This window comes from Hyaena hyaena, unplaced genomic scaffold, assembly GCF_003009895.1.
Source record: "Hyaena hyaena isolate Hyena2069 unplaced genomic scaffold, ASM300989v1 scaffold_48, whole genome shotgun sequence".
NCBI lineage: Eukaryota > Metazoa > Chordata > Mammalia > Carnivora > Hyaenidae > Hyaena > Hyaena hyaena.
In genome coordinates this window covers 2,004,944-2,020,126 of record NW_024080680.1, presented here as the reverse complement: position 1 = coordinate 2,020,126, position 15,183 = coordinate 2,004,944, and the positions used below count along the sequence as shown (strand labels likewise).

General features: G+C 44.6%; 1 protein-coding gene across 2 annotated transcripts in view; it reads right to left on the bottom strand.

The window, feature by feature from the left end:
- Window positions 1-1,247: 1,247 nt before the first annotated feature.
- Window positions 1,248-15,183, bottom strand: part of SHQ1 (SHQ1, H/ACA ribonucleoprotein assembly factor) — a 100,998-nt gene continuing 87,062 nt past the window's right edge. For both annotated transcript variants that reach the window (XM_039230564.1, XM_039230563.1), the window contains exon 11: window positions 1,248-2,713. In XM_039230564.1, coding sequence (XP_039086495.1) covers window positions 2,167-2,713 — 547 coding nt within the window. In that variant the 3' untranslated portion in view covers window positions 1,248-2,166. The remainder of the gene's footprint in view (window positions 2,714-15,183) is intronic.

Below are 15,183 nucleotides of genomic sequence, written 5' to 3'. Positions count from 1 at the left end.
TGGTAACCAGACCCTGCAAAGAACCTGCTCCCTGGGAACGTACCCTCAAGTGGGAAAATTCATATTTAAAATATTAACGGAGACTTACGCTTCCAATCAAGATGGAGTAATAAAGACCAGACTTACTCTCCCACCCAACAAAAACAAAAAAGAAAAACAGGACAGTACACGTAACCATGGTTTTCAAGACACTGGATGGCGGGCAATGAAAGAGCGTGATCCTGAGGGATGGGAAGCGAACACAGTGAGCCGCATCACCACCTGACCGGACCCTGTCCAGGCTGCATAGGGAGGGGCAATGTAGGTAGTCCCCAGGGGACCCCGGAGTTTAGGAGACAGAGCTGAGGATGAGGGGACACCGAGACAGCCAGCATTTGCAGGACAGAGTACCAGAGAGGAGAGAGCTGCAGAGAAGCCCAGATAGCTGGAGAGGCCCCCCTCTAGTAGTCACGAGGGTACTTACTGCTGAGTGTGGAACCGTGGGAAAGCAGCATCTGAAAGTATTCGAGGGAACTGTGCTCAGCACTCATACAGGTGCCTATTTCCATCCGCCAGGCTGAAACATTTGTAATTCACGGGGCAATGGGAAAATCTCTCCTTAGTACCAGGAAACAGTTCGTGCTAGACTGAACACCGTCCCAGACCTGCCTAACAAATTACACAGACACAATCCACAAAGATCACACCACTTACAAGTAACTTGACTGCATCCCACAATGAAGCTGGAGAATGTAAGGATACACATTCAGCCAGGTAAAAGGTACAGGATTGGGCACCCAGTCGAAGACTGCAAGGCATGCAAAGATGACTCATCATGAGGATGTGTATCCAGAATTTATAAAGAACTCTCAAAGCTCAAAAGTAAGAAAATAAGCAATCCAGCTTTAAAAAAAAAAAAAAAAAAAAAAGGCAAGAGATTTGAAAAGACACTTTAGCAAGGATTTGTGGATGACAAATAAGCTCAGCAATAGAAGTCTCAAAAAATGCAAGTTAAAACCACAGTGAGATACCACCTCACACCTAATAAAATGATAAACATGTTAAAGCCAGATCAGACTCAGGGATGACAAGAACGTGGAAGATCTGGAACTCTCATTCATACTGGTAGAAATGCGCATTGGGCCAGCCATGTTGGGACACATTCTGGCAGTTTCTTAAATTGTTAGACATCCACCTACCATACGGCTCAGCCATTCCACTACTGGATATTTACCTAGGAGAAATGCAAGCATATGTCCGCGTGAAGATGAGCCCACAAATGTTCGTAACAGCTTTATTTGGAACACCCAGAAGCTGGAAACCACCCAAATGTCCATCAGTAGGTGAATGGAAAAATCTATCCAATGAACTACTGCTCAGATACGGGGGGGGGGGGGGGGGGGGGGGGGACGACGACCCAAAAAAGTCCTCTTAATACATGCTACATTGATGAATCTGAAAATAATCATATGGAGTGAAATGAGCCTAATTCAAAAAAGAGTACATATTACATGATTCAATTTACATTAAATCCTAGGAGAGGCACACTAATGTACAGTGTCTGAGCAAATCAATACTTGCTGGGGAATGGGGGGGTGGGCGGTACGTGGGGGTCAGGGAGAGGGGTAACAAGGGGGCACAAGGGCACTTGGAAATGATGGGTAAGTATAGAATCTTGGCTGTAGTGACAATTTCATTTGGTGTGTATATGTATACGTGTGTGTGTGTATATATGTGTCAACAGTTACCACAGTGTACACTTTAAATACATGCAGTTCACTGTGTGTCAAGTACACCGCACTGGGGCTAATAAAAATATTAAGGGGGAGCACCTGGCTGGCTCAGGTAGAGCACACAACACTTGATCTCAGGGTTGTGAGTCAGGTCCCACATTGGGTATAGAGCTTCCTTAAAAATAAAGTCTTCAAGAAAAATATATGAATGGGATCTGCATCCTAGAGATTCTGGCAGAACTGTTATTTCATCTTCCATATTAATTATACTCTGGTGAAAATACTTTAAAACTTTGTTTTTAAAGCTGTCACAAGGAAATCAGCAGGTATCAACATAAGCTCACTGGAAAAGCACTACACACACTAAGAAAAAGGACACAGTGAAAATGAATTCTCGTTCCAGAAGGAGAACCAAACCCGCCATAATTCGTAGCAGGAAGGAAAACACGTGGACTCAATCACTCGGCATCTGCCAGTCACCTCTGCCCTGCACGCTGCTGTGGCCTGTAGTGGCAGGGTCCTCGCGTCCAGACACCTGAACCGTCGAGTTCAGCTGCTCGCCAAGCTCCTCTATCAGTGGCCCAGAGCCTCCAGGAGCCTGGGAGGATGCGGGTGGCTTTCTCGGACCACCATCAGAGCTCTCGACGGCTGAGTTTCTGCACATCCCACCGTCATCAATAAGCAGGTCACCGCGTTCCTCGAGAAGGGGACCCTGCAAGGAATGGGCTGTCTCAGGCTCACTACCAGAGAGCTCCCACTGTTCTGAGTCTGAGCCTTCAGTCTCACAGGAGGTGGTGCTGTCTGAATCCTCTGCGTCACCGGCCTCCAGACTGCAGGGCGCTGTCTGCTGCCTGGACCCGGCACGGTCTGCTCTCGATGCAGTTTCTTCCTCCTGGACAAGAAGTGCTGCGGCTTCCAGTTCTTCCAGCTCTAATCCCAGCTGGGCCTTTGTCAGGGACGCTTCCTTTAAGGCCTCTGCAAGAGCTGCCAACTTATTGGACCTTGAAAGCCATTTGAAGAAGAAATATTAGGACAGTTTATTAGTTGGCCTGAGAACACAACAGGATACAGAGCTTAAAGAATAAGAAAATAAAGATGGGTCCAAACCTCATGTGACACACCAAGACAAATCCCAAAACAGATTAAAGAAAATGTAAAAGGAAATGAAGCAATGAGGTATTATGAGGAAATGCGGCAGATTCCCTTCATAACCCGAGAATGAGGAAGCCCATTCTATCTATGACTCAAAATCCAGAAGCCACAAAAGATTGACAAATTCAGTTAAAAAAAAACTTCCATAGGACAAAACCCAAAAAACGAGACATCATAAACAAAGTCAAAAGGCTAACGTAAAATTGGGAAAAATACTAGCAACTCATGCCAAAGAGCAAAGCCTAATTCCCCCCACAGGGGGATTCAAAATGGATGTAACAATTCATGAGAAAATGGACAAAAAACATAAGCAACAATTCTCACAAAAGGAAATATAAATAAATGCCTCTTAAACATATGAAAAGATGTTCAGCTCCAGTCAAATCAGAGAAACCCAAACAAGGAAGTCACACTGAGAACACATTTCTCATTTATCACAGCGGCAGGAAACCAAACGTGGTAACACGACTAGCAAGGCTGAAGGGGAAAGAGCCCTCCCCACACCACGGGCGAGAAATTCAACAGGTACGGCCCCCGTGAAGCAGCTGGCAAGAACTTTCCAACTTGAAAATGTACATATCCCTGACTGAGCAATACCACATCTGGAAATTAAACACATATGTTACAGGACAGAGGTGCCAGGGTATTTACTCTGGCACTGTTTTCAATACCCCCAAATGGGAAATAACATGTGCCCGCGGGACTGGCAAGCTAAGGTATGGAACATCCATGCAAAGAAAGAGTGTACACCGCGTAAGGAATGAAGCGTCTACGGACTAACCCAGCTCACACCGAGTACCAGCAACAAGAAGCATGCCGTACGTACAGACGACCTTTTACGTTAAAAAGGGGGAAAGAAGGGGCGCCTGGGTGGCTTAGTCGGTTAAGCGTCCGACTTTCGCTTAGGTCATGATCTCGCGGTTCGTGGGCTCGAGCCCCGCGTCGGGCTCTGTGCTGACTGCCAGCTCAGAGCCTGGAGCCTGTTTCAGTCTGTGACTCCCTCTCTCTCTGACCCTCCCCTGCTCACGCTCTCTCTCTCTCTCCTAGAAATAAATAAAAATCTTTAAAAAAAAAAAAGGGGGGGGGGAGAAAAAAACCCCCACGTTTCTGTGTGCTTGAATTCTTATCAATAAACTCTGGAAAGCTGCAGGAAACACTAGCTTATGTGGGGGCTCTGATGGGGGCTGGAAAGGTGGAGGAGGATGATAAGAGGGAGGCTTTTCACTGCAATTGTTTAAACTATGCGAGCATAACGCCTATTCAAAATGTTTAAGTATACAAAAAATAGAAAGCAATACTATAGAGAGGAGCATGACGTGCCTTTTACTTTTTTTTAATGTTTATTAATTTTTTTTGGAAAGTGCACGCAAGCGGGGGAGGGGCAGAAAGGGGGGGACAGAGGACCTGAAGCAGGCTCTGCACTGACAGTAGAGAGAGAGAGAGATGGGGCTTAAACTCATGAACCGTGAGATCATGACCTGAGCCGAAGTCAATGTGCAATTGACTGAGCCACCCCGGCACCCCCTTTATATTTTTATCAGCAAACCACGCCATGATATTTCACAAGGTATTTTTCATTTTGTAACATCACATTAAACTTTTTATTAAACTTGGAGGCATTCGTATTTCCCTTTGCTCTGAAAGAAGCAAAAAAAAAAAAAAAAGCACGCTGCACGTGTTCACAACTCGCGTCTTTACTCTTCCCTACAGGAAAATCTGAAGTGACGGGTGAGAGGGGTGGCAGTGAGGGGGTGAAAACGGTCAGCAGGCTGACACGGCTTCTACGTTCCTCCACCTCCAGAGACGAGATGAATGGCCAAAACACTTAGTGGCTCTGAGACACACTGGCTGAGGGTGACTTCACAAGACAAACTCACTTGTAAAAGTGTAGTCCATCCCGGAGGATGGAGAGAATGAGGCTAGGTCTCACTAGAGCAGAAGTGACTGGGGGCGGGGGGCGGGGACCAATGCGAACTAGTGAGCAAAGCTGGGAATTTTCACCGAAGTGCCCAGGTGTACTGTGAAAGTGTGAGTCACAATGACTCTGTGCAGGGACTGCCCTCCACGAGCGCAGTCAGCGTCCCGGGGTGGGTGCGCTGAGGTACAGCACGGTGCATGGCCAAGGGTAACAGCTGCACTGAGGGCCACTTCCTCTTAGGTGAGGAAACCCCAGAGTTGCAGCACTGGGACTCCCAGAGCGTAGAAAAAGAAGGGTGGTGAGGGTGAAGAGGAACACTCGGGTGAGATCAGCTGACGTCAACTTACGATTCACCAACAGGCTACAAAAGCACGGCTGTGGACTAACATGGTCACGATGGAATTTACATCCAAGACAGCTGTAGAGGACATCCACAAACCATGTATTTTGCAGCCCTTACCGCCAGTGGTAAAGAATTCGGTCTGAGTTAGTGGACCAGTTTGCAACATCTTTGCCCCAAGGCCCTGTCAGCCTAGGAGCTAGTTCACTGCCACCTTTCTCACTGAAGTGGGTCCTCTCTGGTAGTGACCTGCAGTTTTAAGAGGTAAAGAGCAAGGAACCTGGGAAAGACGACAATACCTCTTACTAAATTATAATATTAGAAATAGAATTGAGGGGTGCCTGGGTGGTTCAGTCGGTGAGCGTCTGACTTCAGCTTAGGTCATGACCTCATGGCTCATGAGTTCAAGTCCCGCATTGGGCTGCATGCTGACAGGCTGGAACCTGCTTGGGATTCTCTCTCTCCCTCTCTCTGCCTCTGTCTCTCTCGCTCAATCAATCAATAAACTTAAAAAAAATAATGAGTATTTGGATGGTTAGTCAAGTCAGCTTAGGTCACGATCTCACAGTTCGTGGGTTTGAGTCCCATGTTGGAATCAGTGCAGAGCTGGCTTTGGATCCTATTTCCCTCTGTCTCTCTGCCCCTTCCCTGCTCACACTCTCTCTCTCAAGAATAAATAAACATGAGGAAGGAAGGAAGGAAGGAAGGGAGGGAGGGAAGAAGGAGGGAGGGAGGGAGGGAGGGAGAGAGAGAGAGAAAGAAGAAAGAAAGAAAGAAAGAAAGAAAGAAAGAAAGAAAGAAAGAAAGAAAGAAAGAAAGAAAGAAAGAAAGATTTTAAAATCAAAGCTCTTCCTTCCATGACCATACATCTCACACTCAGATTAGCCAAGACAAACACCACTGACAGTGTATGAAAGACGAGGTTCCACAAACATCCAGACACGTGTTCCAAGGGATGGCCTCATGGGTCAGTTTCCTTTCTGTCCACATTACCGATGACAAAACCGAAGCCTAGAGGGTTAAGACACCTGTAGCAGTTTCCCCAGCTGAAAGGGGCAGTAGAGACCAGAGCCCCACGCCACAGAAGCCACATGCGCTCCCTCCTCCAGGAGGGCTCTGAATATCCAGGCTCTGAAAAGACTCTCGTCTAAGACCACATTCTTCCCTTCTCCCCAGCTGCGGCTCGATTCCACATCTTCCAAATGAGCAAGTTCCGACAGGCATACAGGCACAGAAGGCTGTAAACCGTGATCGCTTTAGCTTCGCAATCTTAAATGAAGTATGTCACTCAGCCTTACTACAGAGGTTTAGAATTGAAGCAAAACATCTGAATTATTTTTGAGGATACAGTGAAGAGAGGAGTTATATCAACTCTCAGGCTGAAACTATCTAGATCTTTGCTAGCGGCTACTATGTCTGTCGTGTGTAACAGCGCAAACTTGAATTTCAAAGCCCCTCACCTCCAATGCTGCCTCTTTTCAGACACAGCATACTCCACACATTGTAAGAATATAAAGGATCCACCTTAAGAGGCAGGAAAGTGGCCCGGATAAGTCATGTGATCCCAACAGGACTCATGCCGGTTACCAGGTGATGTGAATTTTTATCCTTCAGTTTGTTTCTCACTTTAAGTACTGCATTCTGTTTAAAATGACCCATTTATAGAAAATATGTAAAAAATGAATCCTATGTTCATTTTTGCTTCTTCACCGTGCTGGCCCATCTCTGTGTCTTATTCATTCCACTTTTACTACCTTGAGCTGGCTACTTTCCTAAATTAATATTAAAGTTCTGAGAGAAACCTTAAGTTTACAGAAAAAGCATTCTGAATTCTCCACTTAAAGAATGCCAGGATAAAAAGGAATTAAAAATTTCAAAACATCGTTGACGGAGAACCTGACCTAACAGTCAAAGGAATGAAAGTTGGGTTTATTTCTATTAAATTATTTTATGCAGATAACGTCGCAATCACTGTTTGCAATAAAAGAAAACTATCCGTTTGGAGGAAAAAAATTAAGCCTCGAAAGAGTAGCCTTTTTGTTCTTCCAACCACAGGTACAATTAGAGTTGGTTCTAAATCTGCCACTCCTTCTAAATTCTAGAGCCTAACTCTGCAGTGGCCCTTTCCATTTCAGAAAGCACCTCGTTAAATGCAGTTAGTGGTTTTTCACTGTCACAGTCAAAACAGACCAGCTAGTTCATGTCAGAAAGCTTGGCCAGGTGACATGATTAGTTAAGCAGAATGCTCACAAAACCCAGGGACATTCTGATACCACACAAGGACTATACTGAGTTACTAGTTGTACTTACGGTGCATATTTTATACTGAAATGAAGAGCAGCTACTTGTTAAGAATGTATTTATTAAGGAATGAGGAGATTCAGAATTTAAGAGGCATGGTAACTGGATAACGGCGATGTCATACTTTAATAAAATTATACTTAAAATAGGTTTTCCTTAGACAGTTTTTAGAAGTGTAAGCCTACCCATGTAACTTTTTAAAAAGTGTTCATTCTGTCTGCATATGTGAAATAATATCCTATTTGGAGGATTTTTTTTTTTTAAGTTAAAAACTGCTCTCTGACAAGTTGTGGCAAATACAACTACCATCAAAAAGTAATAGTAACAGCTCGAAGCACACACCTTTACCACCGACAGGCTAATACACACTTTCCTCAATTATTTTATATTTTGGTGAATGTATTAAAAGAAGGCAGGAGGGGTCCATGGCTTTATGAAACGGTCAAAACAAAGTCCAAAAGGAGGCCTAAAACGTAGGGAAAATGGTGTATAAATAGAAAGCACGCATCCTGTTTCTTGCCATAGAGTTTTGTCTCCAACTATCAATCAACTTTTCACCACTTCCTGCAATAGCAGATCTACTATAAATCTCGTAACGGACTAGGTTTCATTTCCTCTGTCAAAACCCACTAACCTGCCAGGCATGACATACTGACGTTAGAGCCACAGCAACCGATAACGTGAGACAGGACGGCAGTGAGGCAATTCAGCAAACATTTCACACTGGATGATAGAAGACACTGACTTGGCCTTTTCATTTCAAAGGACACACACACCAGGTTCTGCATGGGAGCAAAGAGCACATCAACTATCTTTTCAAAGGGTACTGATGATAATTGCATATGATCATAACTCCTCTCTACTGAAAAGTACCAGTTCCAAACTTCAAAATCCCCTGCCCAAAACACACTCATGTAGCCTGATAAAAAAGACAATATGTGAGCTTTAAGTATAAGTTGCTAGTGACGGTTTTCTCTCAAAGTTGAACACATACCAACTGATGCACAGATGAACACACAATTGTGTGCCGTCATACGATACTAGTAAAAACCGCCTCCAGCTCAGTCATTAACAGAAACAATCTCTTTAAATAAGAAGCTACTTATTTAATACAGAAAACAGTATAAGTTATTTAGGCCATACTGAGTTTGGGCCAGTGAGATCAGTTTTCACCCTATATCTGACTTGATGTAACACCACTGTGGGCGTGGGCTATGTGAATTAACATGTAGTCTACGGCTCCACCCAGTGTTTTCCTGAAAACTCCCTGCACTGGCTTCCCAGGGCTGCCAACAAACTGCCACCAACTGGTGGCTGAAACAACAGGGATTTCTTTCACACGTCTGGAGGCTACAAGTCCTCAACCAAGGTGCTGACAGAGTCGGTCCCTTCTGAGGCTCTGAGGGAGAACCCGACCCACGCCTCTCTCTTCACTTCTCCTGCTGCTGGCAATGCTGGGCGTTCCTTGGCCTGTAGACCCATCATTCCAAATTCGGCCTCTGTCATCACACAGCACTCTCTCTGTGCGTCTGTTTCTTCACACGCTGTCTTCCCTACGGAAGTATCTCTGTCTCTTCTCTCCTTACAAGGATATCAGGCATATTGCCTTAAGGGACCAGCCTACTCCAGCATGACCTCAACTTAACAATCAATTACATATGCAACAACCCTATTTCCAGATAAGGTCACATTCTCAGGTTCTGGGAATCCTGAGGGGACACTCTCCAACATACTGTACTCCTTATAGCTGAAACAGACAGTGGGGATGCTCATTAATGGAAGATAAATTAAAACGAAATAGGTCACTCAAGGTAAATCAACATAAAAAGTCAAAATTTAATAGTGAATAGTAATTTTTAAAAAGTTAAGATTTTGGGGTACCTGGGTGGCTCAGTCGGTTGAGCGTCTGACTTTGACTCAGGTCACGAACTCGCAGTTTGGGAGTTTGAGCCCCGCATTGGGCTCTATGCTGACAGCCCAGAACCTGGAGCCTGCTTTGGATTCTGTCTCTCCCTCTTTCTCTGCCCCTCCCTCGCTTACGCTCTCTCTCTCTCTCTCTCTCTCTCTCTCTCTCTCTCAAAAATAAAGATTTAAAAAAAGATTTTTTTTAAAGTTAAGATTTCACCTTCAAACAAAACTACAAACTATACAAATTCATAAAATATTTAATCATTTAACATGTAAATTATAATTGCAACTACGTACCATTTCTCCAAATGAACAAAGAACGAACCAGACATTAACTGTATCTGTAACTGTTCTAATAAAATTCTATCACAGCACTATATGACACTCATCACTTTAGGTCAGTCTTCTAGGGCAAATCAGAGAACAAATAACCACCAAGGCATCATCCATTTTCTCAAGGGTCTTTCAAACATGTAATACTCAAGTGATTCCTTTGGTATTTAAAGACTTTTCACTATTGCCCTTATTACTATAGGGTTTTCTTCTGCAATTAACCATTACTATTATTTTTAATGTTTATTTATTTTTGAGAGAGAGACAGAGGGAGACACAGAATCCAAAGCAGGCTCCAGGCTCTGAGCTGTCACCACAGAGCCCAACGCAGGGCTCGAACTCATGAACCAGGAGATCATGACCTGAGCCGAAGTCAAACTCTTAACTGACTGAGCCACTCAGGTGCCCTCTTCTGCAGTGAATTAATTGACACTCAAAGCATCAGTGTCTGTGGTTGTGAGTGTGGTTCAAGCACAGCTCCTCTATCACTTTCACAGCCTTTGTAAAATCCTGGACCTTCTGCACAATCTGCAATTTCTTTGTACCAAACAGTATAAACGATCAGCAAGAGGTCAAACGACCAAAACACTGGCCAGATGGGTGGGGAGGAAGCTAGGAAGGAAATGATATACTAGAATGGGGACTAAATTTATTAAGTGGTTTGATCATTAGGGAGTATTTCTGTGTTTTGACTATCATCATTTCTCTTTAACTCTGTTAAGTACAGAAACTCAAATAATTAATATTCAGCAATAAGGACCCCCTGCAAGACATATATACGTAGCCACATGCGCACACACACATACACACACACACACACATATTTTTAGGCTTTATGTAAAAAATAAACTGTTATGGTAATCCCACATACTAAAGAGTATGCCTCCAGTAGATAAATGAAGGTTTATCCAAATTCAGAGATCTAAAGAGGCTATCATTTGCCTCATCACTGATACCCATCTAAGAAGTGGAAGGGTGAAGGTGATAAACAGATTAAAAAAGGTACAACGTTCATAAAGAACTGTTCGAAAGAAATGGACTCAATTCCTCCTTGAAAACATTTTGCATTTATGCCAGACCAAGTCAGATTAGCAGAGATGGAAATGTGAGTCCCATAAGCTTAACCACATTTCCCTCTACTCCCCCCACATCTCAGCAGAATGGCTTTTGCTGAAATGTGCTCAACTGTAATCCTCCAAAACTGGGTGTTCAGGGTCAATTTCAAAACCGGCCCCATGAAACTCTTGCAAGTGTGAAACCCACAGGGCTCCCTTTCCCTGCTGGCTATTAGGAAAGTCAAATCTGCAACACACCTGGTGGAATGGACCTGGAGCTCCTTCCTGACTCCCTTTTCATTCTGTTGCTTTTGTTTTCTTCATTTACCCCCATCTTTAATTAATGCCATGTTGTTTTACACACACACACACACACACACACACACACACACACACACTTTAAATAATTTCTGATAGAAGGCAAAGAAAAAGTAAGTAATCTGAGTGAAATCAAATAGCTGGTTAAGTAAAAAATACACAAAAACAAAACAAACAACTAAAAACCCCCACTTCTGTCGGATAGAAAATATGGGGAAATGAGGATTATGGGTCCCAGGCTTAGACAAATACATCTTTACAATCCATTTTCTTCTCTAAAATGATTCTGGGAAGCACGACATTTTGGATATTTCGAACTCGAACAATTTTGACAGTATTTCTACATGTATCTATGTGAAAAGGACAGACTCTGTTTAATAACAGAGGCACAGTATTCTAACCTCTTAAATGCTCAGATGAAACGACTGTTTGGATTCCATTAAACCAAGAGGAGGTCAGTCAACAGGATGGGGAAGGCATTATTATGAAGGTAGTGTCCGAAGGCAGGTGTTTTGGGTGGAAATGTGTCCCCCACAAAGGTGTGATCAAGTCCTAACCCCCAGAGTCTGTCAGTATGACCTCGGTTGGAAACGGGATCTTTCCAGATATAACTGAGTCAAGAGGGGGTCACATTGGGCTTGAGCAGGCCCTCAACCCAATGACTCCAAGCAGACTGGTGCCCTGACAATAATACCATGTGAAGATACAGAGACGCAGGGAAGGCCATGTGACAACAGTGGCAGAGACTGGAGTGACGTGTATACAAGCCAGGGAATGTCAAGGCTTGTTCACTACCACCAGAAGGAGGAAAGAGGCATGGAACAAAGGTTCCCTCAAGCCTCCAGAAGGAACCAGCGCTGTGGAGGACACCTTGGTTTTGGACTTCTGGCCTTCAGCACTTTGAGAGACTAACTTTCTGTTTTAAGCCAGCCAGTCCATGGCCATCTGTCACAGGGGTCCTCAGCAACGAACACAGAGGGACATAGAAAGATCAAGATCTTCGGAGCTGAACAGAAATTAGAAAGCATCTCCTACAAGTTCCTGGTTTGACAGATGAAAAAGCGGCACCGCAACAAATCTCAACAGCAGCAGGGCACAGAGAAGTTGCCTTCAGTAATAAAACGCCGAGAATGATCAGTCTGGCTCTAACTCCCCTCTGACTCTCTCAGCACCATGGCTCTCCATTGGTGTGTGAGGATCATGACGTTTCCCTGGGTGAAAACCTGCAACGGCTTCCCAAAATAGGATTAGATCCCCACTCCCCACTGAGGACATAGCCCCAGCGTCTGGCCCCTGGGTCCTGCCTGCCTGCCTCTCAGAGCCGTCACCCGCCATTCGTGTCTAGGTCACTGTGCTCCATTCACCGCCCTCCATCTGGAACCTTCTTCCCCTAAGTCTTCCCATGCTGGGTCTTACTCATTTCGATATCAGCTAAACCACCACCTCAGTCTTACAAAAGCAGTCTATTTAAGACAGTGCTTCCAGACATATTTTATGCCCTGGAACACACAGAAAGTGGCATGTGCCTGGTGTGGCACGGGGTCGGCATCCCACTTGCCATCCTGAGGGCCGAGGGGCCAGTGTCTTCACTCCCTTGATACCCATGTGTGACAGCTTAGACCACCAGCTAGTAAACCCTTCCCTTCGCCCTCCAACTTCTCATACCCAGACCTCCTCCCAGGAACCTGATAGAACAGGGCAGTTTTGAGGTCTACAGAAGTGGAAGTTCTCGCTGAATTTTTCAAATATGTCCTTTCTGTCTCTACCTTCCCCCTTGAAAGCAGAATGAAAACGGCTGCTTCCCAATTTCCGGGCATTCTCTGGAAAACAGAGTTAAGTGATTTAATGTGTTTATTTCTTTGTGTGCTTGCTCTAAATGCTACAATTTTCCTTGGTTACAAACTATAAGTCAATGTACTCTGTTGCTTTCACAATACTGAGACAGGAGAATCCTTACATGCTGGTATGTTACCACATGCACAGGCTGAGGCCTGCAGCTTTCCACATCATGACAGGAGTCAAAAACTTGAAAATCCGAAATATGTATCCACTCACTGGCAGGGTACACAGTGGAATGTCTTCTTAAACATGCATCGCAATGGCATGAAGCACTTAATCCTGAGCCATTCTATGGTTTCTTGATGACAATCCTCTCCTACAAAATGAATGACAGGGGTGCACTGCTCGCTGGTTTGGCTTTTCCAGAATTAACTGTCTGATGTATCACATAAGCTCTCTCTGCCTCTTCCCACTCACTGGGAACCACGGTTAATACGCTCCCTAATGGCAGTTTGGAACCTTTGCTCTCCTAGCGAGAAAACAGGAACATGAGAGGACTGAGTTCTGGGACAGACAGCTGCTCACAAGGGGCAGTGACGGCACTAAGAGTCCCCCTCCGGGACCGGCCTGCCACACCTTCTCTGCTCTTACACAAAATGTCTCCACACTGCGCCCATCCGTACAGCGCTCTGGTATAACAAGGGCAGCTATGTAACCCGTCTCCCTCTGTGGGGAGGCTAGACCTAGAGCTGCGGCCTTCGGCTCCTTCCTAAATGCAGATCCACCACGTCTGTTCCCTGTTGGACACAGAAGATGGCCCTGGCAGGGAAGGGGTCCTGCTGGTGTATCTTAGAACTGGTCAGCAAAGGCGAGGAGGAAAGTGCTCGGAAAATACGCCACCTATAATCTACTCGGCACTCAGACTCCCCATCTCCCCACTGCACACTCGTCACACAGCTACAGAACTACATTACTGGCTTGCACCTCCTTCAGATTTAATGCTCTCCATCTGCCCGGAGAGGTGTCTAAGGAACGAAGCCATGCACACAAGAGTATAGACTGTATTATTTCACTTGTACAATGTTCGAAAATGGGCCAAAAACCAAGGGATGGTGAGCGAAGTCGGGACAGTGGTTACAGGATGGGGGTTGGGGGATGGCAGAGCACTGAGCCTCTAGGGAGCCTCTCAGGAACAATTCCTGATGTGGGTGGTACGCACCACACGAGAATTCATTCTGTGTCTACTTCTTATCTGTGCATACTCCGACAAAAGTCAGCTTAAAACCACCACCACCACAACAAACACGAGTTCTGGAAAAGAAGTCACAGGCTTTGGACAATTTGTTCCAGAAAAGAGGATGGAGCGTCGAAGAGGAGGAATGTGGCCATCTGGGGGGACAGGATCATGGAGGTGGCTCCGGGATCCTCTGGCAAAATGGCAGGACCTCTAACACAACACTCCTCACTGCAAACTTCTTTTTAAGAGGCACAGCACGTTCTACCAAATACAAAGAGAATCTCAAAATACGCCTAGAGAAAGACCCATTAGTCATCTCTTTCAATGTGCATACTACACATGGCAAGTTGTTCTGTGCAAAGCACCCAGCTCACCGCCATGGAGGTGATTTCCCAGGTGTAGGTGGAAGCCTGTCCGTGGGGGCATTTTAAATGGTATTTTTAAAAGTACCCACCCCCTACCCCCCTGGACATTTGATCTATAGACCAACCCTAGTACTTTCTGAAATACAAAAATAATAATTTCTATTAATTTTCCTTCTGGTACTATTTCCATGCCTCTACCACTGCACCCTATCTATCAAAAACCCAAAGGTGAGGCACCACAAGTCTTTATGCCAGATGTATGAACGTTCTACTCAAAGTGAGAGATTTTATTTAATTTGTAGATTATAGAATAAACCTTACATTCACACAACAGACAGCTTTTTAAAAAATGAACATACATGATTTAGAAGGCTTCATTCTGTGTGGACAATCCCAAGTAAAATTTATACAGCAACAAGAGAAAACTTAGATGATTCATTTATTATGATGATGATCAGGGAACTGAACAAGGACACATTTTTTGGCTGATCTCAGTTGCTTGCGGGTCTTTTGCCTCAATGCTTTGTTTTTCTTTTCTTTTCCTTTTTTTTTTTTTTTTTTGCTATATAAGGATGTTTAGCAACACATTTCTCTGTGAAATAACAGTAGAATTGAATATTACAGTCAGACTTTTTAAAAAAATATTTAGTTTTGTAAGAGAAAGAGAGAGAGTGCACACGTGTGCAAGTAGGGAAGGGGCAGAGAGGAGAGGACAGATGATCCAAAGCAGGCTCTGCACTGACCGCAGCAAGCCTGATGCAGGGC